Below are 15,587 nucleotides of genomic sequence, written 5' to 3'. Positions count from 1 at the left end.
GGAGAGGAAGAAGGGTTGTGTAAACTGAGCATTTGAAGATGTGTGTGCGTCTCTTATCTGCTCTGTCTGGAGTGCACCAGGCCGGGGCTTGATAAGCACTTTGCCCTCATGTCTTTTATTCCCTTATTTATTCCCTATCTCCTCACCTGCATGACCCACAGCCTCTCTTTTTCTTTTGCTTGTCGCATCTGTCCTCTCTTCTACATTATTCACACAAGGAGGTTTTCTACAGAACAGGCCCCCCGCTTTCGGTTTTTCGGTTCTTCATCCTCTAACTCAGGGGTCTCAAACTCAAATTACCTGGGGGCCGCTGGAGGCAGTATCAAAATGACCAAAAAAAGGCACAAAATGACTTAAAAAAAAGACACAAAATGACAAAAAAAAGACATAAAATTACAAAAAATTACACAGAATTACCAATAAAGACACAAGATTATTTTAAAAAGTCACAAAATGACCCCAAAAAGACACAGAGTTACCAAAAAAGACGCAAAATTATTAAAAAGAAGACACAAAATCATTTAAAAAAGACAAAATTATTTAAAAAATACCCAAAATCACCAGAAGAGACACAAAATTATTTAAAAAAGACAAAATTATTTAAAAAAAGACACAAAATTATTTAAAAAAGACAAACTTATTAAAAAAAGACACAAATTTACCAAAAAAGACACAAAATTATTAAAAAAAGACGCAAAATTATTTTAAAAAGACACAAAATTATTGAAAAAAGACACAAAATTATTGAAAAAAGACAAAATTATTAAAAAGAGACACAAAATTACCAAAAAAGACACAAAATTACCAAAAAAAGACACAAAATTACCAAAAAAAGTAATTAAAGGGACCTTCCACACACAACACGGTAAAGTGCCATTCATATAAAACTCACATTAAACTTTCATATCAAGGTGGGGGCCACAAAATATCGTCACGAGGGACAGAATTGGCCCACGGGCCTTGAGTTTGAGACCCATGCTCTGTTCCCAACTGTCTCTCCCTGTTCTCTCTCTCTCCTGACTCTCCTCTGCCTCTCTCTCTCTCTCTCTCTCTCTCTCTCTCTCTCTGCGAGGGTAATCTGAGGTATCTATCAGCAGACGTGAAGCCGTGCACCGCTCCGCTCTGCATTCGTCTGTGTTGAGACGCTGATAAGAGGCATTGCTTGGCAACGCTCCCCCAAGCCTGCATCTTTCAAATCAACAGATGTTCCTTCACACACACACTCACACACTCACACAAACCCCCTTCAAGTTTACAGAAGTTTTATAGATGCACTGCTTCAAAGCACTCTGCTCCTCGGAAATTTCAGCACAGCCAAGCTCCACTTTATCTAGAACATCTTTAGCTTTGCTTTAGATGTTCTGAGGCACTCCTTATCGGTTTGTTCATTTCACCTCTAATGTGCAGTCAGCATGGTGGCCATACTGGACAGTAGACAGCAGATTGCTTCAGACTGCGATAGGAGTTCCTTTAAGAGACACAAAACCTGAGTCAGCTGGACCACCGTCTGTTTCATCTTCCACTCAGTCTGGGGCTCGTCTGCTTCTTACAGTCGCTTCTCTAATGGAAGTTGAGTGTTGCAGTGACAAAAAAATCTCGGTCGACTGGAATTATACCTAAACTTCAACCAATTGATTGGTCGGTTTCAGTTTCTACAACAGAGCTATAGCCCTGTTAAATGAAAACAGTTGAACCAATCGTGTCGTTTCAGCCACGTTGTTTCACATTCATGTAGCATGTGCAGAAAGCTTTTTTTCTGTATAACATGTGCAATAGGCTTTTCCTTTTCTCTTTTTTTTTCCTGAACAGAAGTAAAAATTTAAATTACTTTAGATGGACACAAAATGACCAAAAAAAGACACAAAATTAAAAAAAAAAAGACACAAAATGACCAAAAAAAGACATAAAATTACTAAAAAAAGACACAAAATGACCAAAAAAAGACACAAAATTACTAAAAAAAAAGACACAAAATTACTAAAAAAGACACAAAATGAACAAAAAAAGACACAGAATTCCCAAAAAAGACACTAAATTGCAAAACCCCCCCAAAAAATTACCAAAAAACACATTAAATGACCAAAATGACTAAAACACTTTAACACAGTGGAGACAGAGCTGATTTAAACATGATTTGGCGACCCCCAGAAATCATCTCGCGACCCCAACTGGGGTCGGGACCCCAAGGTTGAGAACAGCTGCTGTAAAACATGCACTAGAACAGACCACTCAGTACAGTGTGTGCAGAGCAGCATCAATGCTGCGTGCCATGACGTGTGATGAATTGCTGCTTAAATTTGGCGCTGGCTAAAAAAGAAAAAAAAAAAAAATCCATATTTACCAAGTGATGAATCAATCAATATCCTTCTAAAGTAGTGCCCAGGCTGAAAACAAGAATGGGATTTCTTTTTATACCACAGACAGCCAGTCATCAGGTTTGATTGAGCACGGCCCACAGGGCGAGGAAGACGTGTAGACTAAATGCTGTGGTGTAATGCTGGCGCAGCGCGCTACTAAACTTGGACGTGCTGCACACGTATGCCTGCGCGCCCACTCTTTTATTTTTGCATGCCCACACACATGCACACACTAGTGTGCACATGTTTTGTGCGAGCTCCCAGCTGGCACGGCGTCCTGTGTCATTGGGACCTGACGTGGATGGATGGAGAGGAACACCATCCACATCACAAGGCCTGGCGCTGCAGCCAAACAAACACACCGTGATTGATGGCTTCCTAGTTTGGGACTAGCGTTGAGTAAGCCGTCAGCGGGCCCGTTCAACCGCAACACAATGGAGGGCCAAGTGGCAGACACTACCACCCAATCCTGGATGAAGAAATAGTTTTTTTACGCAATTTTCTCTTGTTTGCATGCTTTTTTACCCCTCTGAAAGGCTGCACCTAACCCTAGGGCTGACAGCTTCTGGTAGCTTGGTTGATAAACCCTTGTGCACTTTAAATAGAATAGAATAGAGCATGGGTCTCAAACTTGCGGCCCGCGGGCCAATTGCGGCCCTCGTGACGATATTTTGTGGCCCCCACCTTGATATGAAAGTTTAATGTGAGTTTTATATGAATGGCACTTTACCGTGTTGTGTGTTGAAGGTCCCTTTAATTACTTTTTCTTTAATTTTGTGTCTTTTTTTTAGTAAATTTGTCTTTTTTAAAAATAATATTGTGTCTTATTTAAAACAATTTTGTGTCTTTTTTGGTCATTTTGTTTCTTTTTTAAGTAATTATTGTTTTCCCCTGTCATTTTGTGTCTTTTTTGGTCATTTTGTTTCTTTTTTAAGTAATTATTGTTTTCCCCTGTCATTTTGTGTCTTTTTTGGTCATTTTGCGTCTTTTTTTGATCATTTTGTCTTTTTTGGTCATTTTGTGTCTTTTTTTGGTAACTTTGTGTCTTTTTTGGGGTAATTTTGTGTCTTTTTTGGTAATTTTGTGTCTTTTCTGGTAATTGTGTGTCTTTTTTGGTAATTTTGTGTCTTTTTTGTCATTTTTTGTCATTTTTTGGTCAATTTGAGTCCTTTTTTGCTTAATTTTATGTATTTTTTTGGCCAATTCGTGTCTTTTTTGGTAATTTTTTTCCCCTTTTTTTTGGTCATTTTGTGTCTTTTCTGGTCATTTTGTGTCTTTTTTGGTCAATTTGTGACTTTTTTGGTAATTTTGTTTCCTTTTTTTGTCATTTTTTGTCTTTTTTGGGGGTCATTTTGTGTCTTTTTTTTTTGGTCATTTTGTGTCATTTTTGCTCATTTTGTGGTCAATTAAATTTTTTTGGAGTAATTTTGTGTCTTTTCTGACAAATCCCAAAGTATCAAGTTGTTACTTTCCAAGGAGTCTCTGGCTTGAAGCTGACTGTTACACACTCAGGAGGTCAGAATGGACCTTTAAACTGATAGCAAAGGACTTAGATTAAAAGTAACAATAAAATATAGAAAAAATATATAAATGCACAGACAGAGAGATGTTTTAGTTGTTGTCTGCTTCATTATTTGTCCAAAATTCATCATATCAACTGAGTTTGTCTGATCTGAACTGTGAGATTCTGTTCAGTAGTTGAGAACTGAGAGCTGATTTACAGTAATTCTGATTGTAGTAGAGCAGGATGTCTCCTTTTGTCGAGAGCTTATAGCGTGTCAGCTAACAAAATGTCTGACCTGTTTTTACCTGCATCACGACTAAGCAGGGAGGCAGATCCTCTTTCATGTATTTCACCTGTCACTGGCTTCCCCCGAAGCAACAGATGTGACTTTATCCTGGTACAGTAGCTGGAACTATTTTAGTCCCGAGCTTTGAGGCTCTTTCACGTTCTCTTCTCTCATCTCCCATTCATTCTGGATCAGCTTCATGTGGGCTGTGCCACAACATTAAATCCTTTTTTTTTTTTTAACTACTGAATGAGTCCCACACGAGTCGACCCTCCTCCTCTTCCTCCTTGTTCTCCCTCTTCATCCCCATGTTGAAGAGATTAGCAGCAGAACTGTTTACTGTGCGTCACTGCTGTCATCTCCAAAGTCAGCTCTGCTGCTTTGAAAGGCCGTGATCTCGCCGCTAGTTAGCAGCCCCTGTAGACAGCCCCAGTGCATGAGAGGGAAACGCTGTGTGGTAGTGAGAGTTCACAGGGAAATAATGGGGTCATAAACAAACGTCAAATATAGCTAAAAAAGACACAAAATGACAGAACAAAAATGTACTTAAAAAATTCACAAAATGACCAAAAAAGGACACAAAATGACCAAAAAAAGACACAAAATGACCAAATAGAAGACACATAATTACAAAAAAAGACACAAAATTACAAAAAAAGACACAAAATGACCAAAAAGAAGACACAAAATTACAAAAAAGACACAAAATGACAAAGAAAAAACTAAATTACTTAAAAAAGAAACAAAATGACCAAAAAAAGACACAAAATAACCAAAACGAAGACACATAATTACAAAAAAAGACACAAAATTACAAAAAAAGACACAAAATTACAAAAAAAGACACATAATTACCAAAAAAGACACAAAATTATTTAAAAAAGACACAAAATTATTAAAAAACAATTACCAAAAAAGACACAAAATTATTTAAAAAAGACACAAAATTATTAAAAAACAATTACCAAAAAAGACACAAAATTATTATTTTTTAAAAAGACACAAAATGACCAAAAAAGACACAAAATTATTTAAAAAAAGACACAAAGTGACCCAAAAAATACACAAAATGACCTAAAAAATACTCAAAATTACTAAAAAAGACACAAAATTATTTAAAAAAGACACAAAATGACCAAAAAAAGTAATTAAAGGGACCTTCCACACACAACACGGTAAAGTGCCATTCATATAAAACTCACATTAAACTTTCATATCAATGTGGGGGCCACAAAATATCGTCACGAGGGCCACAATTGGCCTGCGGACAAGGGTTTATCAACCAACCTGAATGAGTCCCACACGAGTCGACCCTTCTCCTCTTCCTCCTTGTTCTCCCTCTTCATCCCCATGTTGAAGAGATTAGCAGCAGAACTGTTTACTGTGCGTCACTGCTGTCATCTCTAAAGTCAGCTCTGCTGCTTTGAAAGGCCGTGATCTCGCCGCTAGTTAGCAGCCCCTGTAGACAGCCCCAGTGCATGAGAGGGAAACGCTGTGTGATAGTGAGAGTTCACAGGGAAATAATGGGGTCATAAACAAACGTCAAATAGTGGAATGGGGGGGAAAAATCAGGTTGTCAACACGGAGATCTTTCTGCAGTTTGTGTCACAGTAAGTGAGCTGTATTGATGTAATGCTGCAGAGTCGTGACCCTTTTTTTGCATTCAGGTAGTTTAGCAGCTCTCTCTCTTTTTTTTTTTTTTTTTCCATCTCTTTCGTTTCATATTATAATCAAAGGACATGCCGTGTCAGTGTTTGGCAAGCATGTATACACATTTGTCTCCATGTGAGGGTAAACGGAGCGGGAATAGCTTACAGATTATGGTCCTGAGTGTTGACAAAAGGGCCGTGTTGGGACAGCAAAGAGGGGCTGAGAGCGGAAACAGAGCCGGCCACACACACAACGCCTTGATGTAGCCCGACACATTCTGTCTGTCTAAACAGACAAGAGCTGACGGAAGAAACTTCAGCCGCAGCACCGAGCTTTTGATGTGTTCCCCGCATTGTTTATGACAGTGGTGCCCAACCTTTTTCTTGAGGGATCCACGTTTTTACCATTGTAAACTTTGGCGACCCCCCATTGTCCATTGCTTCTATGAAGCCGAACTCAATGTGACTTTGATAGTACCCTCTCTTTTTCTTTGTTGTTGAGATATTCAGCATCTGTTGAATAGGTGAGGTTACCACTATGTGAGGTTACCACCAGGTGAGGTTACTGCTAGGTGAGGTTACTGCTAGGTGAGGTTGCAACTAGCTGAGGTTACCGCTAGGTGAGGTTACGGCTAGGTGAGGTTGCAACTAGCTGAGGTTACAACTAGCTGAGGTTACCGCTAGGTGAGGTTACGCTAGGTGAAGTTACTGCTAGGTGAGGTTACGGCTAGGTGAGGTTACTGCTAGGTGAGGTTACTGCTAGGTGAGGTTACTGCTAGGTGAGGTTACAACTAGCTGAGGTTACCGCTAGGTGAGGTTACGGCTAGGTGAGGTTGCAACTAGCTGAGGTTACAACTAGCTGAGGTTACCGCTAGGTGAGGTTACGCTAGGTGAAGTTACTGCTAGGTGAGGTTACGGCTAGGTGAAGTTACCGATAGGTGAGGTTACCGCTAGGTGAGGTTACCACTAGGTGAGGTTACCACCAGGTGAAGTTACCACTAGGTGAGGTTACCACTAGGTAAGGCTACCGCTAGGTGAGGTTACATATAGGTGAGGTTACTGCGAGGTGAGGTTACCTCTTGGTGAGGTTACCGCTAGGTGAGGTTACGCTAGGTGAGGTTACCACTAGGTGAGGTTACCACCAGGTGAAGTTACCACTAGGTGAGGTTACCACTAGGTGAGGTTACCACCAGGTGAAGTTACCACTAGGTGAGGTTACCACTAGGTGAGGTTACTGCTAGGTGAGGTTACAACTAGCTGAGGTTACAACTAGCTGAGGTTACCGCTAGGTGAGGTTACGCTAGGTGAAGTTACCGCTAGGTGAGGTTACAGCTAGGTGAAGTTACCACTAGGTGAGGTTAATGCTAGGTGAGGTTACCGCTAGGTGAGGTTACCGCTAGGTGAGGTTACAGCTAGGTGAGGATACCACTAGGTGAGGTTACCGTTAGGTGAGGTTACCACTAGGTGAGGTTACCACCAGGTGAGGTTACCGCTAGCTGAGGCTACCGCTAGGTGAGGCTACCGCTAGGTGAGGCTACCGCTAGGTGAGGTTACCTGTGTATACTGCAGGAGGGATGTTACACATTCTCGCGATATAGCCTTTATTTTTAAACTTTTCTATAGTGATTTTTCTATTTAAATAAAACAATAAATGTTTAATGTAGCCCTTATATAGTTGTTTCTGTCCCACTAATGAATTAAATGCTTACTCATCTATATTTAACACATTAGATTTATTACATCCCTTAAAATAAAGAGGGCTTCACGACCCCCCATGGATCTTTGGCGACCCCCTGGGGGGGTCGGGCCCCCCATGTTGGGAATCACTGGTTTATGACAAACTGAGGGTGGAGGTTAGACTCTGGTGGTGGTGGTGAGGCTTTGTTAGGAGTAGAGAGAGAGGTCTAAAGTTTTTTATTTACTTTTCCAGATTGAAAACCCCAGGTATTTGCGAGAGAATCCCATTCCCTTGTCTCCGGTAAGTTGTCTAGAGGTCTCATCTGGATTTTTTTATTGTTACATGAACAAAGGTCTCTCTTTGAAGTCAACCAATCTTGCTCCTTTTTTTTTTTATCTCTATAGATTTTCAAGCAAAGCTTCGGCAGGAACAGCACCTTGGCTGAGGATCAGGCCCCACAGGTTGCACAGAACAAGGAGGTATACAACACAGTAAGAGCCCTTAGCAAACCCCAAAGCTGCAATGTGTGATAAATATCTGAATTATTTAATAATTCTCTATATAGAGTGGTCTGTTCTTGTGCATGTGTCATTTGTGTCTTTGTCTGTGTGGGTTTTTTTAAGTAATTTTGTGTCTTTTTTGGTAATTTTGTCTTTTTTTGGTCATTTTGTGTCTTTTTTTGGTCATGTTGTGTCTTTTCTGGTCATTTTGTGTCTTTTCTGGTCATTTTGTGTCTTTTTTTGGTCAATTTGAGACTTTTTGTGGTCATTTTTTTGTCATTTTGTGGTCAATTTGAGTCCTTTTTGCTTAATTTTATGTAATGTTTTGGTCAATTTGTGTCTTTTTTGGTCAATTTGTTACTTTTTGTGGTCATTTTGTGGTCAATTTGAGTCCCTTTTTGCTTAATTTTAAGTAATTTTTTGGTCAATTTGCGTCCTTTTTGGTCATTTTATGTCTTTTTTAGTCAATTTGTGACTTTTTGTGGTCATTTTTTGTCATCTTGTGGTCAATTTGAGTCCTTTTTTGCTTAATTTTATGAATTTTTTTGGTAATTTTGTGTCTCTTTTTGATCATTTTGTGGTCAATTTGAGTCCTTTTTTGCTTAATTTTCTGTCTTTTCTGACAAATCCCAAAGTATCAAGTTGTTACTTTCCAAGGAGTCTCTGGCTTGAAGCTGACTGTTACACACTCAGGAGGTCAGAATGGACCTTTAAACTGATAGCAAAGGACTTAGATTAGATCCTCTTTGTATATCCAAAGGCAGTACATGATATTTCTCAGCCTGCCCTTTATGTCCATTCTGCCTAAAACCCTTGCTCGCCACCATTCAGTGCGCTCAGCATTTGTATATAATATAAGCAAGTGTTGAGCACATACAGAAGTTAAAGCTCCCTTGACTGCTTTATGGCATTAGAAGCCCCCACAGCCATGTACATACATCTTTGTGCATGGTTTGTATTGTTGAAATGGCCGAGGCGAGCGTTCCTTTTAGGAGACAAAAATAATGCCTTCTCCCAGTGATGACAGTTTTTTCCTTATGTGGATTTAAGCTGAAAATCCCATTCTGAAAGCATGCTTTGAAGTCCCCTCTGCCCCTCCCCACCTCTGCCGAACCACCACTCTTCCCCCCCACCGCCTTTTCCCGCACTGTTAAATATAAAACTGAGCATGACTTGGCTGTAATAGCCGTGGATTTTCATGTCTGCTCGGGGAAAACGCTCCAGTCAGTTAGATGGGCTTCACCAGGAGGCTGATTCTCATGAACATGGTGCAGCTCATAGCAATAACCCAAAAGCATTGAATACATATTTTCTTTGACCCTTTATAACATATACAATCTAAAGTCACTGTGTAATATGAATTTATAATATTTTAAAAGAATTTTAAGGTATTTTCTGACATTTTTAGAGACACTGTGAGGTAAATTCATTACCGTAACACACTTAAATAATAAAAAAAAACAGCGAAAGGTTTTTTTTTTCTTTCCTTGGCAAGCACTTAAATATGCTCAAGGATAGCTGGTACTCAGCTGATTTGAGTTCTTTTTGGCTTAATTTTGTGTTTTTTGGTCATTTTGTGTCTTTTGTGGTCATTTTGTGTTTTTTTAAGTCAATTTGTGACTATTTGTGGTCATTTTTTGTCATTTTGTGGCCAATTTGAGTCCTTTTTGCTTTATTTTTTGTAATGTTTTGGTCAATTTGTGTCTTTTTGGGTAATTTTGCGTCTTTTTTTAGTCATTTTGTGTCTTTTTTGGGTCATTTTGTGTCTTTTTTGTTCAATTTGTGACTTTTTGTGGTCATTTTCTTAATTTTTTGGCCAATTTGCGTCCTTTTTTGCTTCATTTTATGTAATTTTTTGGTCAATTTGTGTCTTTTTTGGTCATTTTGTGTCTCTTTTTTTAAAGTCATTTTGCGTCTTTTTTTGGTCATCTAGCACCAAAATGTATTTTATTAAAACATACACATTTTTAATGCAAACAATTCTATCATTACCGTAACATTTAACCATTTTTTCTCATCAATTTTCATTCAGATTTTATTCTTCACACATTGTTAAAAACCATTATGTTTGATTATATTCTGTTAAATTATACATTTTTACACAAATGTATATTTATTTTTATAAAGTTTATTAAATATTTATTGTATATAAGTGTGGGGGAAACCATGACATTTTTATCTGGACGCATTACAGTAATGAATTTGTGAATCAAAAAATATTATTTTAGCACAAAACAATGAATTGTGCCTCATTCTGGCTATATTGTTCATTCATATAAAGGTGAAATATATCTAGTTTAATACAGTATGTCCTTGTAATCTTCACAGACAGAACTTAGACTGGCTTCATGAGAATCACCCAGGAGAGTGTAGAGAATGGAGGCAGAATGGGGAAAGAGGATATGAGACATGATGGACAACAATGGTCTTGGCATGTTGACACGTCTTAACAAAGATCTGTGTGTGTTTCTCATGCATGGACACACACAATTCCCCCATATACATCCACCCTGTTGGTCTGCTGCTGGGTTGATATTGAGTGTAGCAACACCAATATGAAAACATTAAAGCAGCAACCCATGCTGTTTGATCCTGCCTCAGACTAGCTGACTGGCTACATACAGCTGCGTGTGTGTGGTGGGAATATAAATGTATCACATCTCAGAAGACCATATTTATTCTTCACACCAACTTTACTTCAGTTACCACTTTATTAGGTACACCAGTTCAATTTACAGCAATGCAATCCCACTCAAAGTCTTGCTTATAATCGTGTGAAGCCTGTAATGTTAAGTAGGGCTGCAACTAACGGTTATTTTCATTATCGATTATAGGGCTGGGCGATATATCGATATAAAAGATATATTTATAAATTTTATATGTGATATGGAATTAGACCATATCACATATATCGATATAGTTCAAATTTGCACTGTGATCCTTGCTCCAGGCAAGCTTCATCTTTTATTTAAGATATATTTTTATTTAAATTTGCACTTTATGGAGCTTTGATTTTTTTTAAAAAGTGCTCCTGTTGTTATACAGTATTTATCTTCACTTAAATAAGTGGTTTCAATAAAACTACTTGTGACATGTCATATTTGGCTTTTGACTTTGACTGAACATTTTCTCTCTCTTTGCGATAAAAATATCGGGATATATATCGTATATAAGATGTTCAGCCTGAATATATCGGGATATGACTTTTGGTCCACATCGCCCAGTGGCTCAGTTGGTAGAGCGGTCACATTCTGATCGGAAGGTTGGTGGTTCGATCCCCGACCATGGCAGCCGACATGTTGAAGTATCCTCGGGCAAGATACTGAACCCCAAATTGCTCATGAATGAGCGTAGTGTGTAGTGTAAAGTGATATATAAGTGCAGTCCATTTACCATTTAACCATTTAGGATATGCTTTAGGTGTCACTACCACAGCTGTGTCCTCAGGTTCTCAGTCAGATCCAGCCCTTGCTTCTTCATAGCTCCACTCATCCAAATATGGTCATTTCTGGGTCCAAAAAACCAACATAGTGACAGCCAAAATACAAAACGTGGCGTCTGAACAGTTGGCAACAAACCACTGGGTGATGTCACAGTTATTCTTTGATATGGTGTGTGATCCAGACTGATTTTATCTCAGCAACTACTGGATAGATCGCTATTAAAGTTTCTACCAAGGTTATTGTAGTTTATGAAAACTAACTAAATAAAAATAAAAACGAGAGATTTTAAATAAAAAAACGGGAGTTTTAAAAAAAAAAAACCCATAACTAACTGAAACTGTATTTCATGGTTACAAAACTAACTAAAACTAACTAAAATTATAGTGAAAATGTCCTTCGTTTTCGTCTTTGTCAACTTTTTTCATACGTAAACCTTTTTGGTTGATATGAAATCTATTTCATGTATCTGGTTTTATGACTTAGTAAACTTATTGGGGCTGAGATGGATCAGACAAAGGAAATAAAGGAAACATTTATTGTGACCTTATTGAATCTGGACCCAACAAATACCCCATTATAAAAAACAACTAAAACTAATAAAAACTGAACTAAAACTAAGCATTTTCCCAAAAATAAAAACTAATTAAAACTAGCAAACTCACTCTTAGAACTCATTAAAACTAACTGAATTTGAAAACAAGAATTCACAACGAAATTCAATCTAAAACTAATGAAAAATCCAAAACTATTATAACCTTGATCTCTACACACATTGTTTCTAGTTTTTACTTACCCACATCCCCTGAGGTTTCCTCTTGCACCATAATGAGTTTGGCATTTGTATTTGTAGTTTAATATTTTATAACCTGGTGGATGGATTGTAATGAAAACATGCTAGACGTATGCATTTAAAATGTCTAGTTGTCCAGTAACAAATCTAATGACATCAGCCATATGCAGAATTTCCCCTTTATTCTGCTGCATTGTCTCAGTTGTCTCTGATTCCCTTTGTGAGGTTCTGGGAAATCCCTTTTAAGTCCCTTTCTGCCCTGTAAAAGAGGAATCATAATAGGTCTGTGGTTTATGACATGCTATTGTAAAGCCCCTTTTAGTTTTTATTATTTAAGATGCCCCGACTGATCATGAGTCACCATTAGCATTTAACCCTCTGGAGTCCATGAAAGCTCCGGAGCACGACACCTCATGATGCTGCAACGTAAAAACTTCAGCAGCATGTTTCCTGCTGTCAGCTTCGCTCTAAACTTTTGGCTTTTCCAAAAGTTTCCATGTCCCATTTAGCACATTAACTCTTTTTGAGCAAAGGTAAAAACCACCTTGACCAAGTGTAACATGATTTTACTGAAGTTTTTGCAGAGATTTTATTGATTTTTACAGTGTGCATTCAGCATTTAATGCAATCTTTTGTGCTTAACCCATTTAAGCCGGTATTTGTATTTGTAGTTTTTTCCACCTATTTTCTGTCTCTTGGCCAATGAAATGCATCAGAATACATGTGGGAGTGTCGCAATGCAACAGGTTGATTTAAAAAAACCCAAAAAAAAAAAAAAAAAAAAAAAACTTTATTGAAGGTTTGGACAAATAAACTCAACTTCTTATAAAAGCCACATGTATAAGCTCTCAAATATAGGTTTTACAGGCATTTTTTTTACAGGCGTTTTAGGCCTAAATGGGTTAATGTTTTTTGTGTGATTTTTGTGGGGGGTTTTTGTGTATTTTTTTGTGTTTTTCTTTTTTAATCATTTTTTGTGTATTTTTTGTGCTTTAATGTTTTTTATGTATGTTTTTTTGTCATTTTTTGTGTGTTTTATGGGTTTTTTTGTGTGTTTTTTTTTGTGTACAAAATGTTGATCCAGTAAGTTAAAATGATAAGTGGGTGAAGTTGTGTTCAAAAAAATGATACCAACATTTTTTAATTCGTTTATACAGGCAGAATTAAAAACAGTGAAAACCCATCAAAATAGCCCCAAACTCCAAAGGGTTAATAAAGTGTGTTAAAGTAAAAAAACTAATAATAATTGTCAGATCATGCTGAAGTTGTGCTAAGAAAATTCCAAATACCAAACATGGGTATAGTAAATATTCTGTGGTATATCAGACCCCAGAGGGTTAAAGGAGTGTGAGGTGGATTTTAGAGGATACAGCTGTTACCACACACACTTTCTATCCAAGTAACTGGAGTCACCAATCCCACCTTAACCATATCATCCCCAATAGCCACTTTAAGCTTTCCTGCAGAACCGCTGAAGCCTTGTCCGACCTCGCCATTGCGTGGCTGTCTAGGTCCAGTCTAGGAAATCACAGTGACATCACTTCCCTTTTAATCCCAAAAGCCTAGTTGAAAATTTACCCAGGTTTAAATCGTTATACACGCCACATGTCATTAAGCTGGCGGCAGCTTAACGAACATCTCAGCTTTCACACCGAACTCATCCTCCCGCTAAGCCACCGACTGCATTGATAAGAACGCTGACTGCTCTTTTCCTATGGAACAATGAGTGGCAGCTGAGAAACTTTGCCGCAAGCAGACATTGCTTTGAGTCACTTAGCTTATATAGTGTGTTTGCTTATGGGTGAGTTATGAAAAATGTCTGGCAGGAGCAACAAAGTCCTGCTAATCCTTCAGCACACCCAAGAAGTGCTCAGAATTATGAGGGCTTGGTCTTTATTTGGAAATTCAATTAAATGGCGTCCAACTGATGAGTCAGGTTTAGCCATAGGCCGCAGTCATGTGATCACAGACGGAGATACTGATAGGCCGTTAAAGCTAGAGTGCAGGACTTTTACTTATAATGCTGGGCTCTGATTGGTTAAAGGCTATGTCAGTCAGCCTGTTTTACCTGATAACCTAACATGCAGGAACGTTGGTGCTTTCACATGATAATTATCAGTAATGTACATATAATGGCTGAATGAGTGAACAGTTAGAAAAGTCTGATAAGTTCAGAAAATTGCTTCACTTTACTGCAATGCAGCCTTTAAAACCAGGTGAAGACAACACCATCAATATTGTGATATGAGACTGGATATTGACTTTTGCAAAATGGCATAATATGGCTGTTTCCACTACAGTCCAATACCCAGAATGAGGCGGGTCTCACTCGCCGAAACGCCCCTAATTTGAATATGAGCTGCCCGGAGCGGGCTTTTGTCGGGACTTTTTTCGTCCCTGTAGAAGAGCAGGGTCTTTTTTCTCCCCTGAAAAAAGCCTGGTAGCTGATTGGATAGAACGCTAAGCAGGATGTGACGTAGTACTGAATGCCACAACAACACGCAACATTTGTAAAAGCCAGCGAAGCAGTGTTGCCAACATAGAGACTTTGTTGCTACAATTAGCAACTTTTCAGACCCACTTAGAAACTGTTTTTCAAGAAAGCGACTGGAGACAAATCCACCGGGGTCCGGCGGCTCGTTAAGAAGAGTAAGAACGAGTCGAAACGGCACATTCCTCCTGCAGCAGTCTCTACCAGCAGCAGTCACAGAGCCGGCTAACAGTTAGCTCTGTAGCAGTACAGTGTGAATGTGCTAATAGGCTAACAGTAAGCTCTGTAGCAGGACAGTGTGTATGTGCTAACAGGCTAACAGTTAGCTCTGTAGCAGTACAGTGTGTATGTGCTAACAGGCTAACAGTTAGCTCTGTAGCAGTACAGTGTGTATGTGCTAATAGGCTAACAGTTAGCTCTGTAGCAGTACAATGTGTATGTGCTAACAGGCTAACAGTTAGCTCTGTAGCAGTACAGTGTGTATGTGCTAACAGGCTAACAGTTAGCTCTGTAGCAGTACAGTGTGTATGTGCTAACAGGCTAACAGTTAGCTCTGTAGCAGTACAGTGTGTATGTGCTAACAGGCTAACAGTTAGCTCTGTAGCAGTACAGTGTGTATGTGCTGCTGCTGCAGGAGGTGTTCACTTAGCGATCTCTGTTTGCACCAGACACTCTGTGCACAGTTAGTGATGCCGGTTAATTCACCATCACTATGTTTATGATCAGCGGAGACGCTGTGCATAATTAGCCCTGCTGGTTTGTTTATAATCAGCTGCTGACATTGTGCACAGTTAGCGACGGCGGCCACAGTTGCGTCTCCCGTTTTTAATCTGTCACAATGATGGAAAACCATACGACACCTCCAGAGTCTTTAAATGGAGACACGAGT

General features: G+C 38.7%; 1 protein-coding gene across 1 annotated transcript in view; it reads left to right on the top strand.

The window, feature by feature from the left end:
* cep112 (centrosomal protein 112) overlaps positions 1 to 15,587 on the top strand; it is a 219,298-nt gene that overhangs the window by 24,372 nt on the left and 179,339 nt on the right. Inside the window, exons 7-8 of the mRNA XM_059347126.1 lie at positions 7,727 to 7,774; positions 7,879 to 7,953. Of these exons, the coding sequence (XP_059203109.1) occupies positions 7,727 to 7,774; positions 7,879 to 7,953 (123 nt within the window). The remainder of the gene's footprint in view (positions 1 to 7,726; positions 7,775 to 7,878; positions 7,954 to 15,587) is intronic.

This window comes from Centropristis striata, chromosome 13, assembly GCF_030273125.1.
Source record: "Centropristis striata isolate RG_2023a ecotype Rhode Island chromosome 13, C.striata_1.0, whole genome shotgun sequence".
Lineage (NCBI taxonomy): Eukaryota > Metazoa > Chordata > Actinopteri > Perciformes > Serranidae > Centropristis > Centropristis striata.
This window is presented reverse-complemented; position numbering and strand designations above follow the sequence as displayed.